We start from the raw sequence: 17506 nt of genomic DNA on the forward strand, positions 1-17506 counted from the left end.
TCGATCCTATGATGTAACTTTTGGCAAGGGAGTGAATATGCATAATGTAATTGAGGAGCCCTGTCAGGCCTGTTTTTCTGAGAAACTGAATTTATTTTTTTTATTTTATTTTTTTTCTCTCTTACCACACTAACTTTTGTCCAGATTCAAAGTCGAATTCATACAATAGGTCAATTGCTGACATTTGCATTTTTTTTTATTAATTTTTGAAGAATCAATACAACACAAATGTGTGTGAAAATATGACCTTATATTTATAAGGGCTGAAAGCTGTTTTGTAATGAAGCAAGCATTAGGTAACCATTAACCTACTTTTCCTCTGTGGCCCTTTTGTAGGACGATGATTTGAAAGTCATATGTGTTAAGTTATAGGGGAGGATGGGGGAATGTGAGGCATCGGGTAATGTGAGACACCCCCTGGCTGTATCTAGGACACGGAACACATATTTGGTCATGTGAGATATATGTTTTCAAGCCCCTCTCATTTCCCCTTGGCCATGAAATAGAGGACCTCATGGTGATGTTGTAAGCATGTTTTTTTCACAAAAAAGAGTTTTTTGTAAGTAAAAGTACATTTTCTTGCTGTCAACTTAATTGATTGTTGTGCCTAATCAAATTGATTCAGGTAGAAAAACTTCTATCACACATGTTGATGAACTACCAACATATGAAACCATGTGATGATGATAACTGAAGATTAGCCTGAATTTCTGAGAGAGGTAGTTTTTTCTCAAATTGTGGCAGTGGGGTAAAGTGAGACAAATGCTGTGGGGTGAAGTGAGAGAGTGTCTGTGCCCTCTTTTAGGTAGCAAGGAGACTAGTTTGCAAAGACAAAAGACAATGTGGGCTGGAGGTGGGGGTTGATGGTTGAAGGGGTGTCAGCAAGGGCATGGTTTGGCACGTATGTATGTGGGGGACAGGAGAGTGACCTTTAACATCAATATACTCTAAGAAATATGTCTTTATTCAATGAATGATCCCAATAAAACAAATGCAGAAAAAAAAGACTCAAAAGATGGAAAATGACAGCTGGGTCTAGTCCTGTTCTGAGTCCCAGACTGTTCTGGTTCTGATTGTCTTTCTCTCTGACCCCCAGACACTAGCTGGCTCTAAGGGTCCTGTGTTCTGACCCCCAGACTGTGTTTTAATCTAACTGGTTCTATCTGTCATTTGAATGTTAATTATTGAATATGAATTATATGTTGTATTTGATCAGAGTTACTTTCAAGTGTTTAGAAAAATGTTTTGCTTAATTGACCAAACCCCATGATTCTTTTACTAGTCCGACTTTAGTTTTGAAATATTTGGTTTTCAAGCTAGCTGTCAGGATTGTAACTGTTACAATGTGTGTTATGGTAGTTTCAGAGTGTAAAAAGTAAGTGGTTCAGTTTACCCCCTTGATTTTTCTGGTGTGTCTCAGTTTACCCCACAGCTGGGGTAAAGTGAGACACATGACAACTTATTTTTAAACAATCATATTTTCACTGCCCTTTTTCTTGAAAAAATTCTGCTAATGCCCATTTCTAGGAAACATCCTGAATTAATGGGCAATGTGTAAATTTGAGTGATGAATAATTTTAGTTCGCTTAGAGGGGAGCAAATGTAAAAAGTGTCTCAGATTACCCCGTTCTCCCCTATAAGCTATTCAGTGCCACCACAGCCAGCCTTTGTGATTTGTCTTATTTACACATGACATACAAACACACATATGAGTAGCACCACTTGAGGATGAATGGCCCATCAACTGATGAGTATAGCCCAGAAACCTGAGAGTGAATGATAAATACAGCATGAATAATGGGTTCTGGCTTTCTGGTAGAAACTGTGTCAAACCTTTGTCCGCTGTGTTTTGTATTGACCTAGTGATATATTTGTCATCTTCTTTCAATCTTTCTGTTATGTTATTATTATTATTTTTTTTTGCATTGCGTAATTCGCAGTCGGTCGTGCCTCGCTGGACAATAACACACTTCAGAGGGCAGAGAAGGAGTATAGAGTTGGTTTTATAATTTTTATTTTTTATTCTCAGTTAAGTGGTCATGTTTTTTATTACACATATAATAATGAAGAGGATCTTTACATTCATCCACGGGGTCCATTCAGAAAAAAAAAAAAAAAACACTGCACAGCACTCACAAGGCATCAAGCACGCACAAACAGTAGGAGAGATGAAGGCAATACAGATCACACACGCCTGCTTTTACAACACAGTTTTTTATTTATTTTGGAAGATGGCTGTTTTTGATCAGCACGAGTGGTAGTGCCAACTTTTACTTCAACTGACTTTTGAGAAAAAACTTAAGTTAGTTACAGAGCACCTTTTTGAAATTGTGTTTGTGTGTTCACAGGAAGGAAGACAGCGCACATTGTTTAGGCACTTGAGCAAGTTTTTGGTGATGATTTACAGTATGTGTGAACTGAGAAAATCAGTGAAAAGAAAGAAGAGAGCTAGACTATTGACTAAAGCGAGAGAGGGAGAGAGAGGTTTGCAATCAGGCGTCACACTTGCAGCACCAACATCACACTTTGGGGGATTTCAGAGTCTGGAAAAAAGTTGTAAGAGGGTGAAAAAATAGCGCACTACGAAAATAACTTAGTGAGAAAAAATTAGTGTATGGCAGTATCTTGTGGACCAAAACAAGCAACATAAAAACAATTACTAATTCATCTGTTTGACTAGTGCAGAAAATTGATTTAGAAGGTTTAGAAATTCAACTTTGTTTTTTAACACAAAATCCAAAGCCAGCCTTAGGCCCTTTAACGACAGACATAGACATAGATCGACATAGACATTCAAGACATGACACTTAACTACAAATATGACATACAGGGGTTGGAATGAAAACACATTATGACCCAATGGCTCTCGTGAAAATGTAAAACATGTTAAAAATCGATCACAGAAAAGGTTTGGGGGGGGGGGGGGGGGGGGTACGACAAAGACAAGTGCGACAAAGACAGAAAACCACTCCTTAACTAGAACTAAAGCAAAACCACCCGGGTCTTCTCATCCAATCGGCAATAACGGTGAAGTCAGTCGGACTTTTTCTTTAACACCGGCCGTGTAACCTTCAACTGCTCCCATGGGGGCCTGCTTCGGTGTAGCCTCCATTTTGTTAGAGAAAACTCTTTCGAAAGACGTCAGCAAGAAAAAACTCAAGCACAAAAAGTATACAGAGAGCCATGGCAGTGGGCGAGGGTCATTCAGGGCTGCACACGTGAGCGGCTTCAGGATCAATTTCAGCAAACAGTTCACACCAGTGATGATGACTGCACAGACTCAGCACAAAAGCATACGAGGGTATAGGGATGGAGGGAGGGGGGGGGGGCAACAGATTGTGTCGCTATCTACCAGCCAGAGGGGTCGGGGAAGGTCATGAGGGGTTTAGCGTATGTTAGCGTGTTAGCATCAGGTGGTGGAGGAGGTGGGGGGGAAGGTGAGCTAAGGGGGCCGACAATATTTCCTCCTTTTTTTCTTCCTCTTTTTCCCCACTTTAGTCCCGTGTTCTTGAAACATCTGCCCTCGTGCTGTTGGATAGTAGAAGGGTGGGACTTCAGCGTTTGGCTGGAGAAGCACTCCTGCTTCCCTGTGAAACAAGACAAAACATAATGTGATAAGAAACGTGTGGAGGTGACAGATCCAAAGGTCTGGTTCTACATTGAAGAACTTCTCTGACGATTTTTGGACTCCGACCCATTTGGTACATTGGTTATTCCACTCAATGTGTGATGAGTGAGAACCTCAGTCAACAGCTTTCTCAGAAAGGCCTTAATGTTAAGTGTAGGCAATAACTTCACAGAGCTACATTTTACTCTTCACCATTGATGATGGCATCATCTAGCTTACTTGTCACGTAGCTTACTGTGTAGAATAATGAAGTTCAAATAATGAAGTTCAAATGAAAGAATCCAGGTTTACCCGGTGTTTCATCAAAGCCTGAGAGTTGTCACACGTCATTGAATGAAAAGTAACTTTTTTAGCTTTTCTATCTATTACTTTTAAGTTATTCTACTGCACAATGAGGCCCAGGGCTTAACGTCTCGAAGCGTCAGAGTAGTTCTTTAACGTGAGAAGTAAGCAGGTTAATATGTCTGCTGGCAATTTTTCAGGCACAGTTATGGAAGCCAATGATAAACAAACCAAAACAATTGTTTTAAACCATATAAAAGGGCGTTTTTCAAAAGATGCCGTAGATGTCCATTGCGTTTCCAACAACAATACATCCTGTGTTTGTTAGAAAACGCTCTCCGAGACTGTATTATACTTGTCCCATTAAAAAGAAGGAAGAGCAGAGGAGATTAGAGAAATGAAACACATCTATTTCTAGCTTTTTACTCCTGCTCATAAAACAACGGCTGAGCTTTTTCTTCCAACCACTTCAGATGGAACTCATTATCCGCCATGAAAAAAAATAAAAAACTCCCAACAGCCCGGAGAATTTAAATCTGAAAGCAGGGAATGACGTGTGTCCCATTCATTAAAAAAAAGTTAATATGGGTTAATTCTCGTTCCCCCGTTTGGACTTTGTAAGCCTTTTTACGTGTGTGACAGAAGCAGGAGTGATATAGTGTGATGGCATCAACACTAATTAGACTTATATCAGAAAGATGCCAAACAAGCTTTACCCGAAGTTTCTAAATCTCCAGAGCTCTTTTTTCAATCTCGTAGCTCAGTGACGACAGTTTAGCCCACAACACATGAAGGATGCAGCTCTGGGGAAATTTGGATTTTCTCTCTGTCCTCAGCTAATTTGCTAAAACTAACTAATTAAAACCTGACAGAGGTAGAAGTTTGGCAGAGTGTGAAAGCCACCGCTCCCCCCTCCATGACATGTTAAAAACAAATCAACTCAATCACAAGCCTTCTCTGTAAATTGGGAAGTCAAGTGCTTGTCAGAAGTAAGTGCAAATGAACCGTGCTAAAGCTGAAAAAAAGTTTGGCGAATGCTCAAGTATCAGATGTCCAGTGTGGGAGTGAGAGTCAGAACTTCCATCTGTGCTTAGAGAATTTTGAATTAATTTTTTAATAAGTTATCTTCGTCAGCGTCAACCTGTTCAAGATACTTGAGTTAGAAGAAAACCAATTAACTATGTTGTGTTATTATATTTTGACCAAAAACTCAATCATTCCCACGTCACTGTATCTGTGAGCCCATGTTGTACCACACGTCTCTGACTAACTTTATGTTGGCTCTTGCACTAGCTAACATAAGTTGTTTGCCAGTTTACGCATGCCCTTATTCGTTTGAATTCTTATGTCCAATATTCTGTCTACTTTGTCGCTCATGTTTTGGTCTCCACCAACTGTATCTTTAGTTGCTTTGCTATGATCCTCACTGTTCACCAACGTTGCTGTTTGAATGCTGGGCAGGTAGCGGCTTGGGGTTATCAGAACTGCAACAAAAAAAATGTCGATGTGCATCTTGACACTGAATCTTTGCCGTGAGGTTGCTGTGAGGGCACGGAATATTTCCGCTCTGTGAGAATGGTGACTGATTCACTCACTACAATCAGGTGTGTGTGGCACTGATTGGCTAATTGAGCCCAGGTGTGAAGAGGTTATATATGCCCTGAGACCCCAGTGCTCTGTGCTGCGCATTGTCTCGCCCTTTGGGATAGTGAGAGGTTCTCTCATAGTGCTCTCTGTGTTTAGAGTTCCCAAGCTAACTGTTGAGTTATTTTTCTATTCATTCAGCTACTTGGCAGAGGTGGTTTAGTTTGTTGTTTAGTGTGTTGTATTAAAGGTAGCCTGTGTGGCCCTTACAGTTCTCCCCTTCCCCATATTTGCATTTAGCGATTTAGTCGTTATCCTTCCGGGGATAACTTTCAGAAGCCCCTGGGTCCGCACGTGATTTTTTATGATATTGCATAATACTAATACTAATATTGTACATAAGTGCTCCCTTCCTATGAAGCAGGTAGCCTACAATATGTTAGCTATAGCCCCGCTTGACCCTTTGGGAACTGGATCTACCGTCTTCAGCACCGGTGGAAAACAAAGCTTGGAGCATGCACAGTGATCAATCTTGTCTCTGAAAGCCTCGTATTATTATGCTGCTGCTGCTGCTGCTGTGACAGTAGTAATGAGATTAGGATGTCTTCAAAGCATTTCAAACCGATGCCCAGTGAATTAAAACTCAAGTTTCCCTCCATCACGTATCGGTTACTCACTCTGCCGCTGATATCATCACTAAGGCGGGGGGAAAGAAATAGAAACAGGGGCAAGAAAGTGATTACGGAAATATTACATTTTTCCAATTGAGATTTCATTTCGAGAAGCAATGCAGAGATGCCCCGGCTCTATACACTTTGAAAGTGTTTGACAAATCAATTTGTGTATTGTTCTTTTACCATTTTGAAGATCCTAGTCAGGGAGCCCTTGCCGTCCCCTGCAGCCTTCTTGGATTTAGCAGACTGTGACTTCTGGTCGCCCTGGAAGAAGGAGAAAAAGAGAGTAAGCATGTTAAAAGAGTCGTGGGGATATATGGGGGTTAAGACTTGGCTGACCTTTGTGCAACAATCCCATGTTATTTTTTTGAATTCAGTGGGGTGTATGGAGAAAAGAAAATGTAATTCATAAAAAAGGTGTGATCCAATGCTTCTACAAAGAAAACAAATTTTAAACAAAACCATGTATCGATTGTCAATCCAATTTTAACCCACTTTCATAATATAATGGTGCTGACTTTAAGGTTCTCATCCATTTTTTTTTGTGGTGTGAATTATGCACGAGTCAAGAAAAGCTACTGCATGGCAGAACATTTTGATATGAAAGGGCAAAAGTTGTCTGCTTTCATATTTTGTAAAAGAAGAAAAATGGAAATTGTCCTTGCATAAAACAGTACCATGATGTCTTCATCCTTTTATTTGACCAAAAAAAAAACAAGAGATTATGGACTGTATGAAAATCATTGGAAGTGATGGTGGGGTCTTAACCTATGTGTTACTTTATTCAAAATGTTGTATCATTAATGTTTTCACTGAAGCCAAAAACATACACAATGTTTTTTTTAATTGTGTAGCCCTAAATTTCCAATGTAGGCCACATATGCTAGTATTAATAAAACCATGACAGAACTTTTGCCCTTTGGATATGGGAAAGAAAGTACACCCTTTTATGATCCATGGTGCAAGTAAAAGTAATATATATATATATTATTTTAGATTTTTGGAAGTGATATCTACATTGCAAAGGAGGGGGAATAATCCAGTGATAAGGATAAGGATCCTCTTCTGCTTTCCAAAGATAACATCAGACTATCCTTCAATAACCCTGAATGTGAGATAATACCCTCCCCCTTGTGTGACCCTTTGTTCCACCCAATTAATTTTCATACAGTCCCTAAGGAGAGTGTTCTTTGTTTGAGCCGTTTTGACTGTTCCCCTAACAACCCCTCTGCTGCTTCCTTATTCAGGACACAGGCACACACACACACACACACACACACACACAGACACACACACACACACACACACACACGCACACACACGCATGAAGACCTCAAATTAAGCGCTGATAACGTCGCCAAATGAAGCAGAAGGCGGCCTTCACTTCACATCCACCCCACAGAGGAATTTTTTGGAAATTAAAAAAGTGTAATGAAAAGGCAGAATCATCATGGCCCCGTGTTATCATGAATATACAATAGGCACACACACACATGATGTGGATAAGTCACACTGCTACAGCTACTAAATGGAAAATGGTGTTTTTGAAAATGGACTCGAGGAAATGAGGACGTTATCGCTGATGTATGGACAGATTACAAGCGGCCGGAGTGGGTTGATGGAAACTAAATGGAGACAGAGGGAGGGCGTCACATTGGAAAGGGGTTGACCTCACTTGCCCCCCTTTCAGGTGTAATTATGCATTAGAGACCTCTGTGTGTTTTACAGTTATGTGAACCACCTACCAGGCCCATCTTGGCTGCTATTCCTCTCCACTGGATGTGCAGAGAGACAAGAGACAAGGACAAGAGGTATAAAGGGAGTGAAATAGAAAAACGTGGGTCTTACTCAGCGCAAAAGGCAGGATGGGAAGGAGAGGAGGGTCCGTCCAGGGTAGGGGGGAGGTCACAGGGTGTGTATGGGGAGACAGGGAGCAGATATGTGGGGGAAGAGGAGAGAGGAGCAAGGCAGGTGCTCACAATCGGAAAGAGCACAAGTTTAGTGACATTCAGCAGCAACAGACAGAGCCAGGAAAAACATACAGCCAATAGAAAGTAAGGTATGAAAGACACAAGTTCTAAATGCATCATTATACTGAAGATTTTGATTTGATAGTGGCATGTGTGTGTGTTTTTCTATTCATCAAACTTTTGCAAGTTTCTTTTTAAATGTTATGTATATGCTGTTTTTAACAAATGTATATGTGAACCATACACACAGTGATGCTCTGCACAAATTAAGTTCCATACAGATAACATACTTGTTCATTGAATTGAATTGAACTATAATAAATGGGCTTGAAAAAAAATTGCCCTCTACTTACAATATTTACTGAAATCAAATATAAGAATGGCCTTAGAAAATGCTCTTCATTCAAGCACCAAGGACAAAAAAAATTCTGTTTTTGTATTCTAGTGTGTGAATATGATTGTTTTTCAAAAGCAGCAATAGAAAGCAGACTCACCCTAGACTTGGGTGGGGCGGGGGAAACCTGAGGAGGAGTTAATCACAGAGCAGTCAAGAGACTTGACACAGTTTGCGTTTGTGATAAGAATGACAAGCATTATTGACAATTAAAGAGACAGACAAGGAAGGCACACTGGAAAGGCATGGTGGCAACACTGCTGATGCGGATGGCTATACTCTCTCAGTTGCTGTGAGGGCTTCAGATGTAAAGGGCCTGTATATAGTGGGTTATTTTCTAATACTCACGATCGTGCGGAAGAAGTGGACCACAGCGTTCTCAGCTCCGGCCTTCTTGCGTGGGGAAGTGGCAGCTTTCTGAGGGGCAGGGGAGAGAGCACCACGGAAAGATCCCTGGGAGAGAAATAGAGCGGAAAAGGAAGGTTACAATAGACTTTCATGTTAAATAAATGTACGCTATATTCCCCAGACCAAAAAAAACACTTAACCTTTAACTAGAGTTTCACAGGGCCTATCTTTGATAATACATTTAAAATCAATAGTTATAGTAGTATTAGCTCCAGTTGCTTCGTTGTACTTACCTGTTGAACGCTGAGAACAAAAACATCAAACATGCAAAATCACTCACTTTTTTTAGGCATATTGTTTAAAGGCGTAAATTGGGTTTCTGAAATATGAATTTATTTTTGTAATCAATTTAATGAATAGGACATATTTTCGTGTGATATTTGCTTTCAGGTCATGTGAGGATGCATGTTATGTTGTGTGTGTTACTTAAAAGCTTGTTTATGAGCATCAAGCTTCAACAGCAGAAAGTCCTGCCCAGAAACTTGACGGCCATTTTAAATGTTTTCTTCCCACACCATCTGTTCCATGCAGCTGTGCGCGCTTTACAGAAGACAGTTACTCCACTGTGTTAAAGTGGGAACTTCTCTTTATCCTTGAAAACTCCTGGCACATAGTCAGAAGTGGCTGTGCTGATATGCAACGGCAGATAATTTGATTGTATTTCCATGATCGGTGAAAGATCTACTGTTGTCTTCCATACTGCCCGCAGATGTTCACCCATTCAGCAACATTAACAGCAATCATTTAGCAGTCATTTACCATCGTCCCACACTGGCAAACAACCTTTATACACAAGTGTGATGGAACAAATAGAGCGGTTTGCAGATGTCAGGATTTTCTTGTAGATGGCTTGATCTTTACAAAGTACAAATCAATGCAGACCAGTTTTTTAAAGTCAGAATATACTGTATACAGGGTATGTCAGCATGAGTGCTCTGGCCTATAGGTTAAAACAACTGGTGCAGAAAAAAACCTCAAAAAAAGCCCTTTTAACTTGTGGAAACAGCACATACACACACACACACACGTTGAAAAGTACACAGAGAGCCTGCGAAGAAGGAAAAAAACAACCTCATTTCAACCCACTCAGTATGCTCCTTCAGTTATTGTTGCCGCATTCATCCCTTTCTCTGAGCCCGCTAATGAAACATGAAAATGTACGTGTGTTTATCTGTGTGTGTATGTCTGTTTGTGTGTGTGTGTGTGTGTGTGTGTGTGTGTGTGTGTGTGTGTGTGTGTGTGGGTTGGGTGAGGTGAGGGGGAGGGTCGAGCTGTGAATGATTCACATCCATTATCTCACATCAAATAACCTTAAGAACAACCGAAAGAGCCGGGGAAACTTTGTGTTAGAAAATGGTGCTTTCGATTATACTGCACAGTCTTTTGAGGTCTTTTGTTAGAATGGACTAACTAAAGATCAATGAATGCCAGAAAAACAACAACAAAAAATGCATCTAGCTCCTGTTGTTGACGTCAGCATGGTCTCCAGCTGTGTAGCTGCCCCCAGTGCTTCAATAGTGACCACTTAACGATGGCCTTCTGAGTATGTTTCTTGCCTGGTTGGTTGTAAATGGTGGAAAATGGAGGCAGAAGACTTTGAAAAACCTTGAGCAGTGACCATACATTGTCGTGACCATTACTGAAATGGGTTCCTGTGTCTAAATTAAAACGTATTTTGGGGGCTAAATGTTGAGTGTATTATGCCACCACCTTTCACATTTCTTCTCAAACTCTCCCTTCAGAAGGATGAGAGAGAGAGAAAGTGAAAAGGAGGCGAGACAGAAAGAGCTCATTTCGTATAGAACATTGAGCCTAGAAACTGTGTATCTGGTTTCGGGAAACCTTTCATTTGGATTTTCCCTGGATGGACTTTGATTCAGATATCTATATAATGAGGAACATTGAAGACGACGGATACAGCAAATTACTTCCAGGCGCTTCAAAAGACCTAATTATAGTTTAAGGACGCTGACTAGACAGAATGACAGTCCTTAAAGGAGTATTCCATCAAGCTATATAATAATAGCCTCTAGCTTCTTATCTAACCCTGTTCATTGTCAACAGTTAGATGAGAAGAATATCAGTATCAGTCCCATCACTATCAGTTAAATATGAAGCTATAAAACCAGGAGAAAGTTAGCATAGCTTAGCATAACTGGAAACCGTCCTGTGAAGCTGTGCTTTGCGCCTAATGCTAACACAAGCAAAGCAACATGCTCGCTATCACTGTAACATGCTTATGTTTAGCATGTAAGCCTATGCCTATATAGTGTTTAGCATGTTAACCAAGTATGTTAACAAGCTATCATTCAGTCAAGGGATCACTAGGCCTAACGCAACATCTTGCAAGGGTGTGGGAAGTGGAACATTAACGCACCACATTTCATGGCAGTTATTATGTGTTAGCCTGTCGCTATTGCTACAGGAAAATGACTAAATCAGTGGGATTTGTCTGGGGAGCAAGAATGTCATCCAATTAGTTGTTAATTGAGCAGTTGACATTACCATCCAACCAACTCAATAAGTAATGTTTGAATTCAGTGCACCAAGCTAGCTAGCCGTTTCACTGTTTTCAGTATTTCTGCTTAGCAAAGCTATAAGCCCAGAAAAGCTAAATATTGCACTGTCCATATACTTCTTAAAATATTTTATCTCGGACAGTAAGCTGGGCAACCCTTTGGACCCTTCTGCTGTCACTCATCCCAGACACCCACCCACATAATGTAATCTAGATGAAATGAGGAGAGTAAAAAAACACACCCAGTAGCTCATTGCAATGCACAGGACATCACAACTGCGTCTTCTGAGATTCTAGAGGTCACATGCTGGCCTGGAATATGCTTCATTATGGATGATGCTAAATTATTAATCGTGAGCAAAGGAGAAGACTTTTAAATCATCAGTCAGTGTCTTCATGGATGGACATCTCATCTTCCTTCTAGCCTACTAGCTATAGCTTCACTCTCTTGGCTTTGCCGAGACTTGCGATTAACCTTAAGGCCCACCGAGAGCTGTGTTGAGATGTCTGTCGGTCATTATCTAGAAATCACATTAGGCCTCACCCGTAGAACTGAAAGAGAAGTGGATAGGGCATCTTCATTTTTTTATTCATCATCAGCCTAGCTCCCCCCTAGTGTTAGATTGTGCAACCTTATTCAAAGAGAAGAAAGGAGTAAACAATTACATTTAACTCTGGGGACTGTCTTTGTTTTTGTAGATTGAATTCTCTCATATTCATGAACAGAGGGCGCCCGGGGGCCAATCGATCTGGCTGACAATCACAGTAGCTCCGTCGGGCAGCGTGGATACACAAAGATGGCAGCCACAGCTCGCCATCTCCCCCATCAGAAGGCAATCAGGTCGTGTGTGTGCCTCGCAAGACCAAAGACCAAAAAAAATATAAGGGAGGCTGATTAAGCCTTTATCTGTGCTGTCAGATTGAAGTGATGAAGAGAAAGGCAGAACAAGGCTCCTTTTGTTAGGGGCTGTATGGATGGCAATGACTGGGGTGGAGGGAAGTTTAACATAGGATAGTAGATTGTCATGGTTTGTTATCATTGTGGGAATGATTCTTTTTATCTATTTCATTATTTTTTTTGAAAAAGTTTGAACTAGCGTTTATTATCTTAAATTATTTGTGCACTTATAGGTATTCAAGTCAAAACAACTTGTATTTGCCAAATGTATTATACACTTTTTATATATAAGTGGAAGGTCCAAAACAATATAGCCTATAATAATGCGACTGCATCATAAAGAAATGAAGGTAGCATTCAAGACAGACACCCTCAGTCCAAATCCTTTCCATACAGTCCCTTAAGTGTGGCCGATGAAGCCGGCCTGCAGTTTGTTCTGCGCTATCGATTCGCAGCTTGTATTTCAAATGAAATGAAAACAAATCCCTGTCCAAAATCCCTGTCAGTGATTGTTTTTCATCTTGCAGTAATTTCCTGCCACACAGGGGCCTGGCTGGACTTGTTTTTTTTCTTTTCGTGCTCCATCCAACCAAGGGATGAATACAGACTCCTAATTTTCAAATAGATGGAAATTGAAATTAGTGTGTGTACCCAACTGAAGTTGTGAGCTGAACTTTTGTTTCCTCCTGTCAAAGAAGTAATCCTTATGCAAAGCGCTGCCGTTCATGCGTCAAGCAGTCTTTAGACACGCTTTCAAAGACTCAGCCTTGGCAATACTTTCCCCTCCCAATCTGAGTTTAAATGAATGAATTTCAATTCGCTCATGTCTCCCCGGAAACAAGACCAATCAGCATGTGGTCGATCAGCGAAAGGCGTTTTATTTTCCCCCTTCTTCGTCATTCCATCTCTAGGCTCACACACAAACAAGCCGAGCCAGTCATCCATTACGCAGTCATCGCTATCAGACGGGAGATAAACAGCGGCTCTGCTTTCCATAAAGCTGCTGCTGCCATAAGGCCTTTTGTTTTGCAATATGTTAATGTGACTGTGATTGAACTGTTGAATATATCAATTTGCCTTGAATTTCAATCATTTTAAAATCAGAGAGCCCAGAAAATATCAGACATTTCCTACATAAAGTTTGGTGTTCTTTGTCTCTTGTGGCAAAAAAAAAAACACACACACACAGCTTTTTACCAGTGGTTAGGAGAGCAGTTGAAAACTATTTCTTTAAAACAATTTTTTTTACACAAAATGAACCAAAAACGGAGACAAGAAAAGCAGAACATGTATTAAAGCAAAAAAAAACAAAACAAGGACAGTGCTGAAGGTTTTTGTTAAAATTGTTTTAATCAAGCAATTATTTCAAAAAAGAACAAAGCTTAGAACAGGTTGAGGTTAGGAACAGGTCAACCGGTCACAACAGTTCACACATCAGATACAAACGGTTACAAAGCATCCACCGCAAAGATGAAAAAGGCGTTTTTTTTTTAACACAACAGGGATCGGCACTGATTCCACTGCTGTTGGTTTTTTAGACAGACTCTCAAAGACACGTGAACCTGAGGCCAGCTAACTGATGGAGAGGAGAGAGCCCACCTCTTCATCCAAGACACTGGGGGTTAGAGTTACAGTATCACACACAGGTTGTGGTTTTGACTGTGAGCTAGTTCTGCTAAAGCCTGATTCAATCACTCCTGCGTTTACACTATATGACGGATTTTGTCTGCCATTCAACTAATTATTATGCAAATAAAGACTTTCCCATTTTAAGAGTCTTCCTTTCTGCTCGAAAAGCTAATGTTCATGCAAACAGCATTTTTTTATTTCTTTTTAAATAGCAAGTCATTATTTTAAATTATCATTCAAATACATTTCCTTTTCCTGCAGTTGTTTCATGTCCTGAGGTTGGATTAAGTAATATTTTTTTTTGGCATCATCTCATAACTTATGAAGTATCTCTTCAATCTTTTCGTCAATATTTTCTCAAAGCCCAGACTCAAGCTTGGATTGTTAAAATGATGTAAAATAAATGGGACAAAAAGACATAAAATAGCAAAAAGGATCAGTTTGTAACAAGCTGCGCACCTGCCAGATATTAAAACAATTCATCATTACCTAAAAATAAGCATGCATACTTAAGATTTAACACAAATACTGACGCCTCAAAGTATGCTTTATGAATGTTAAAAAAAAAGGGGTGGGGACCAGGCAGCGAAGATCAGAAATTAAGCTGAAAAAAACATCTGTCCTAACATAGGTGGGGCGAAACTGTCGCTGGAAAAGTAAAAGTTTGGCAGCAGAAAGTTGGTGCGGCTTGACATCTATATGTATCTATTGTTTTGGTAGAGGCAACGTAGGTGGGGCGAATCTGTCTGTCATTCACTTTAGATGCAAACACTTATTGTTTGAAGGCAAACCCTTGGTGTATACATAAATATAGATTTTGTACAACTTTTTTTGTTTTTTTTAAGTAAACTTGTCATTAACACGGAGCAAAATGTACAGTTATATGGCATAAAGAATAATGAAAAAAAAAGAATCAAACAAATACTGCAGGAAAATGGTCACTAGCATTATCTAATGAAAGCTTCACAATTTGTTCTCTTGACAATTTCCCTGAACAAGGCGTGAGTAAGATTTTACAAAAGCAAAAACAATATCTGAATATACAGTATATATAAAATCACCTCTGACATAAGGCGTGTGTGTGTGTGTGTGGGGGGGGGGGGGGGGGGGGGGGGGGGGAATGCATATTTTCATGCTGTTGATTTCTTGCCAATCGCCTTGCAAAAGCTATCTGATTGGTTATTGGCTGATCAGAACATTGTTACTATAAGCTTATTATAAGAGAGGATCTTTTTGTCAGCAGGATTCAGTTTGCCGTACCACAGCTTTCCTCAATAACCACTATTTGCAAAGTCCATGCTTTAAGAACATAGTCAAAAAAGTCTCATGTTGGAACATTTTGAGTTCCCTTTCCTCTGTGTGAAAGCGCTACAAGAGGCTTTGGGATTTAGCTTCAGTGTGTCACAGTAGTGTTGCCAGGATAACAAGTGTTTCACTGCTAGTCAATGCTGCCGTCAACTCTTTGCTTTCAACACATTTTGGTGCTGAAGCTGAGATGCCATGTTATCACCACCTCCAGAGGGCGTCACCGAGTGCACTGCCCACACAGGGCTGACAATGGGTTGAAACAACAGTGGTGTAAGTCTTGATTCTTCATAACTGTGGCAAACAGTGCCAACAGCAGACCATTGTGGGTCCCAATCTGTTTAAACTGATGCACACAAACTGGTGCCAGAAGTACAAAAGGAACTTTCCCCCTACAGCAAAGATTGAGACCTGATCAGTAAGGTTGACTAGATTTACGAGCGTTTAAAAATGATGGTATCTTGACAACACTACAGTATAATGTGATGATAAAGCAAATTCAGGCTCAAATGCATCATAATCACTTGTCTACAAGATAAGCCTTTTCCTTAATTTATACAATGCAGATATTTTCCCAAGCAGGGGATGACAAATTGCTCCAACTCTAATATATCTTAATATGTTAATATATATATCTTATATCTCTTTGATCATTAATAGCATATTGCGATCATTGACTTTGAAAGTGACTTAGCGGACTGCTGTAGCCGTGCAAACAGTGGAGAAGTAAGTTCCCTGCTGTGGACTTACTACAGGTATAAACTCCAGAGAGAGAGTGAGAAATAAACTCTCCTTAAATAAGCCATTTCAACTCTCTGCAGTTTACCTTAATGCCTCAACAAATTCCAAATAAAATGTATCAGTATGACATCTAAATGATATGGGCAGGAATGTACCCATCTCTCACACCCTCAGCATAATCATATAGGCAAGTACCTGAACTGAAACACGCTTCTACTAGACTCCAGTTCGACAAATGTTTTCTAATGAACAAACTTCTTAACGGTAGCAACGAGTGAACAAACCCATCAAATCACATCAACAAAAGAGCAATGTTTACTGGAGAGAAAAATGCTACTAATGTCAGTACCATTCAAATAAAATAAAAAAGAATAACTACAGTTCAAAGAAACCTTTCTTTAAATGATTCAAAATCAACAGCCTCTTTGTAATAAAAAAAATTAAAATAAAAACACACCCCCATCCAAAGTCATTATCCAGTGACAATTGGTAACCTCTATCAGCCAGTCAATGTCAATCACTGAACAACTTCGGATCACCTTAAAAACAACAGTAAAACCAACAGAAATCTATATGACAAATATGTGGCAACAAAATTCTTACAAGGCGTTTTTTAAGAATCAGAAGTAAAAAGTGGTTGTGGGAACGAATCAGTAGAATCAAACTGAGATACACGAGACATCGTCAGCGCATGTCTCTCCCTGCTACCTCACCTTGCTCTTCTTCTTCTTGTCCCCTCCAAAGAAGGTTCCAATCTGATCCAGGAGGCCGGGGGCCTTCTTTTTCCTGCCCAGCCCAAAGGCGGCCTGTGCGGAGCTGCTTGCGGATGCCATGCTTGTAGTAGTAGTGGTTGGTAGTACCGTTACTGTCAAAAATGTGGGGTTCTTGTCTGTCTCTTAAACGAGAGACCGAAAGAAAAGAGGAGGGAATAGAGGAAAAAAAGAGAGAGACTGTGGGAGGGAGGGAACTATTCTAGGTCCTGTTCGGGGGTATCCGAGCCGCACTCTGAAGCTCCGCTGTGCTCCTGGATGGTCTGCAGTTCGTCCGATTCGGAGGGTCGCTCTTTGAAGGTGTTGTCCTCTCGGCCCGGGGCATCTCGGGAGAAGAGGCGGACCAGGTGGGGGCGTGGCGTGGCTTCGTCAGGGTCAGCTGTGCTGGCCAGGGGCCAGGGCTGGTGGGGGCCCTCAGAGCCCGTGGAGTCAGTCACCGCCGGCGTCTCCGAGACGCAGCCATTGTTCTGGTTCGCATCTGCCTCACCCGGGCCTAAGCAAGAAAAACAACAAGGGTCATCTATGGGCTCTGCGTGGCACACAAGAAAACCCTTAAAGCAACACAATGGGCTCTTTTGACGAGGGCCGTGCCCTTCCTGCTCTCAGTGGAGAGACCAGCAGAGCTAATATTTCACATTATTAGTTGAACTAACGTTACCCCACTGAACAGGAAAAGGCATACATTGTGATATTAAACACATCCTA

The 17506-nt window shown here is 40.6% G+C and overlaps 2 protein-coding genes across 2 annotated transcripts in view; both read right to left on the reverse strand.

Annotated features, from left to right (window-relative positions):
• Positions 1 to 1985: 1985 nt before the first annotated feature.
• LOC307259495 (uncharacterized protein) lies at positions 1986 to 16866 on the reverse strand. Its single transcript, XM_080039361.1, has 4 exons — positions 16745 to 16866; positions 8881 to 8985; positions 6352 to 6432; positions 1986 to 3587 (listed from the first exon to the last, which is right to left on the reverse strand). The coding sequence occupies exons 1-4, from the start codon at positions 16862 to 16864 to the stop codon at positions 3555 to 3557; spliced, it is 339 nt and encodes a 112-aa protein (XP_079895487.1). The 5' UTR covers positions 16865 to 16866; the 3' UTR covers positions 1986 to 3554.
• Positions 16850 to 17506, reverse strand: part of LOC307259494 (myelin basic protein-like) — a 49781-nt gene continuing 49124 nt past the window's right edge. Inside the window, exon 4 of the mRNA XM_080039360.1 lies at positions 16850 to 17294. Within this exon, the coding sequence (XP_079895486.1) occupies positions 16999 to 17294 (296 nt within the window). The 3' untranslated portion in view covers positions 16850 to 16998. The remainder of the gene's footprint in view (positions 17295 to 17506) is intronic.

Source organism: Ammodytes marinus (genome assembly GCF_949987685.1).
Source record: "Ammodytes marinus genome assembly, chromosome: 13".
In the NCBI taxonomy this organism is placed as follows: Eukaryota; Metazoa; Chordata; class Actinopteri; order Uranoscopiformes; family Ammodytidae; genus Ammodytes; species Ammodytes marinus.

Excerpts from the sequence above, each read along its gene's own strand:
- LOC307259495 (XM_080039361.1), bottom strand. The coding sequence starts at position 16,864 with ATGGCATCCGCAAGCAGCTCCGCACAGGCCGCCTTTGGGCTGGGCAGG. Across the intron at positions 6,433-8,880 it reads TCCACTTCTTCCGCACGATC|GGCGACCAGAAGTCACAGTC; the intron begins GTGAGTATTAGA and ends TCCTTCTTCCAG. Across the intron at positions 3,588-6,351 it reads TGACTAGGATCTTCAAAATG|GGAAGCAGGAGTGCTTCTCC; the intron begins GTAAAAGAACAA and ends CTTGTTTCACAG.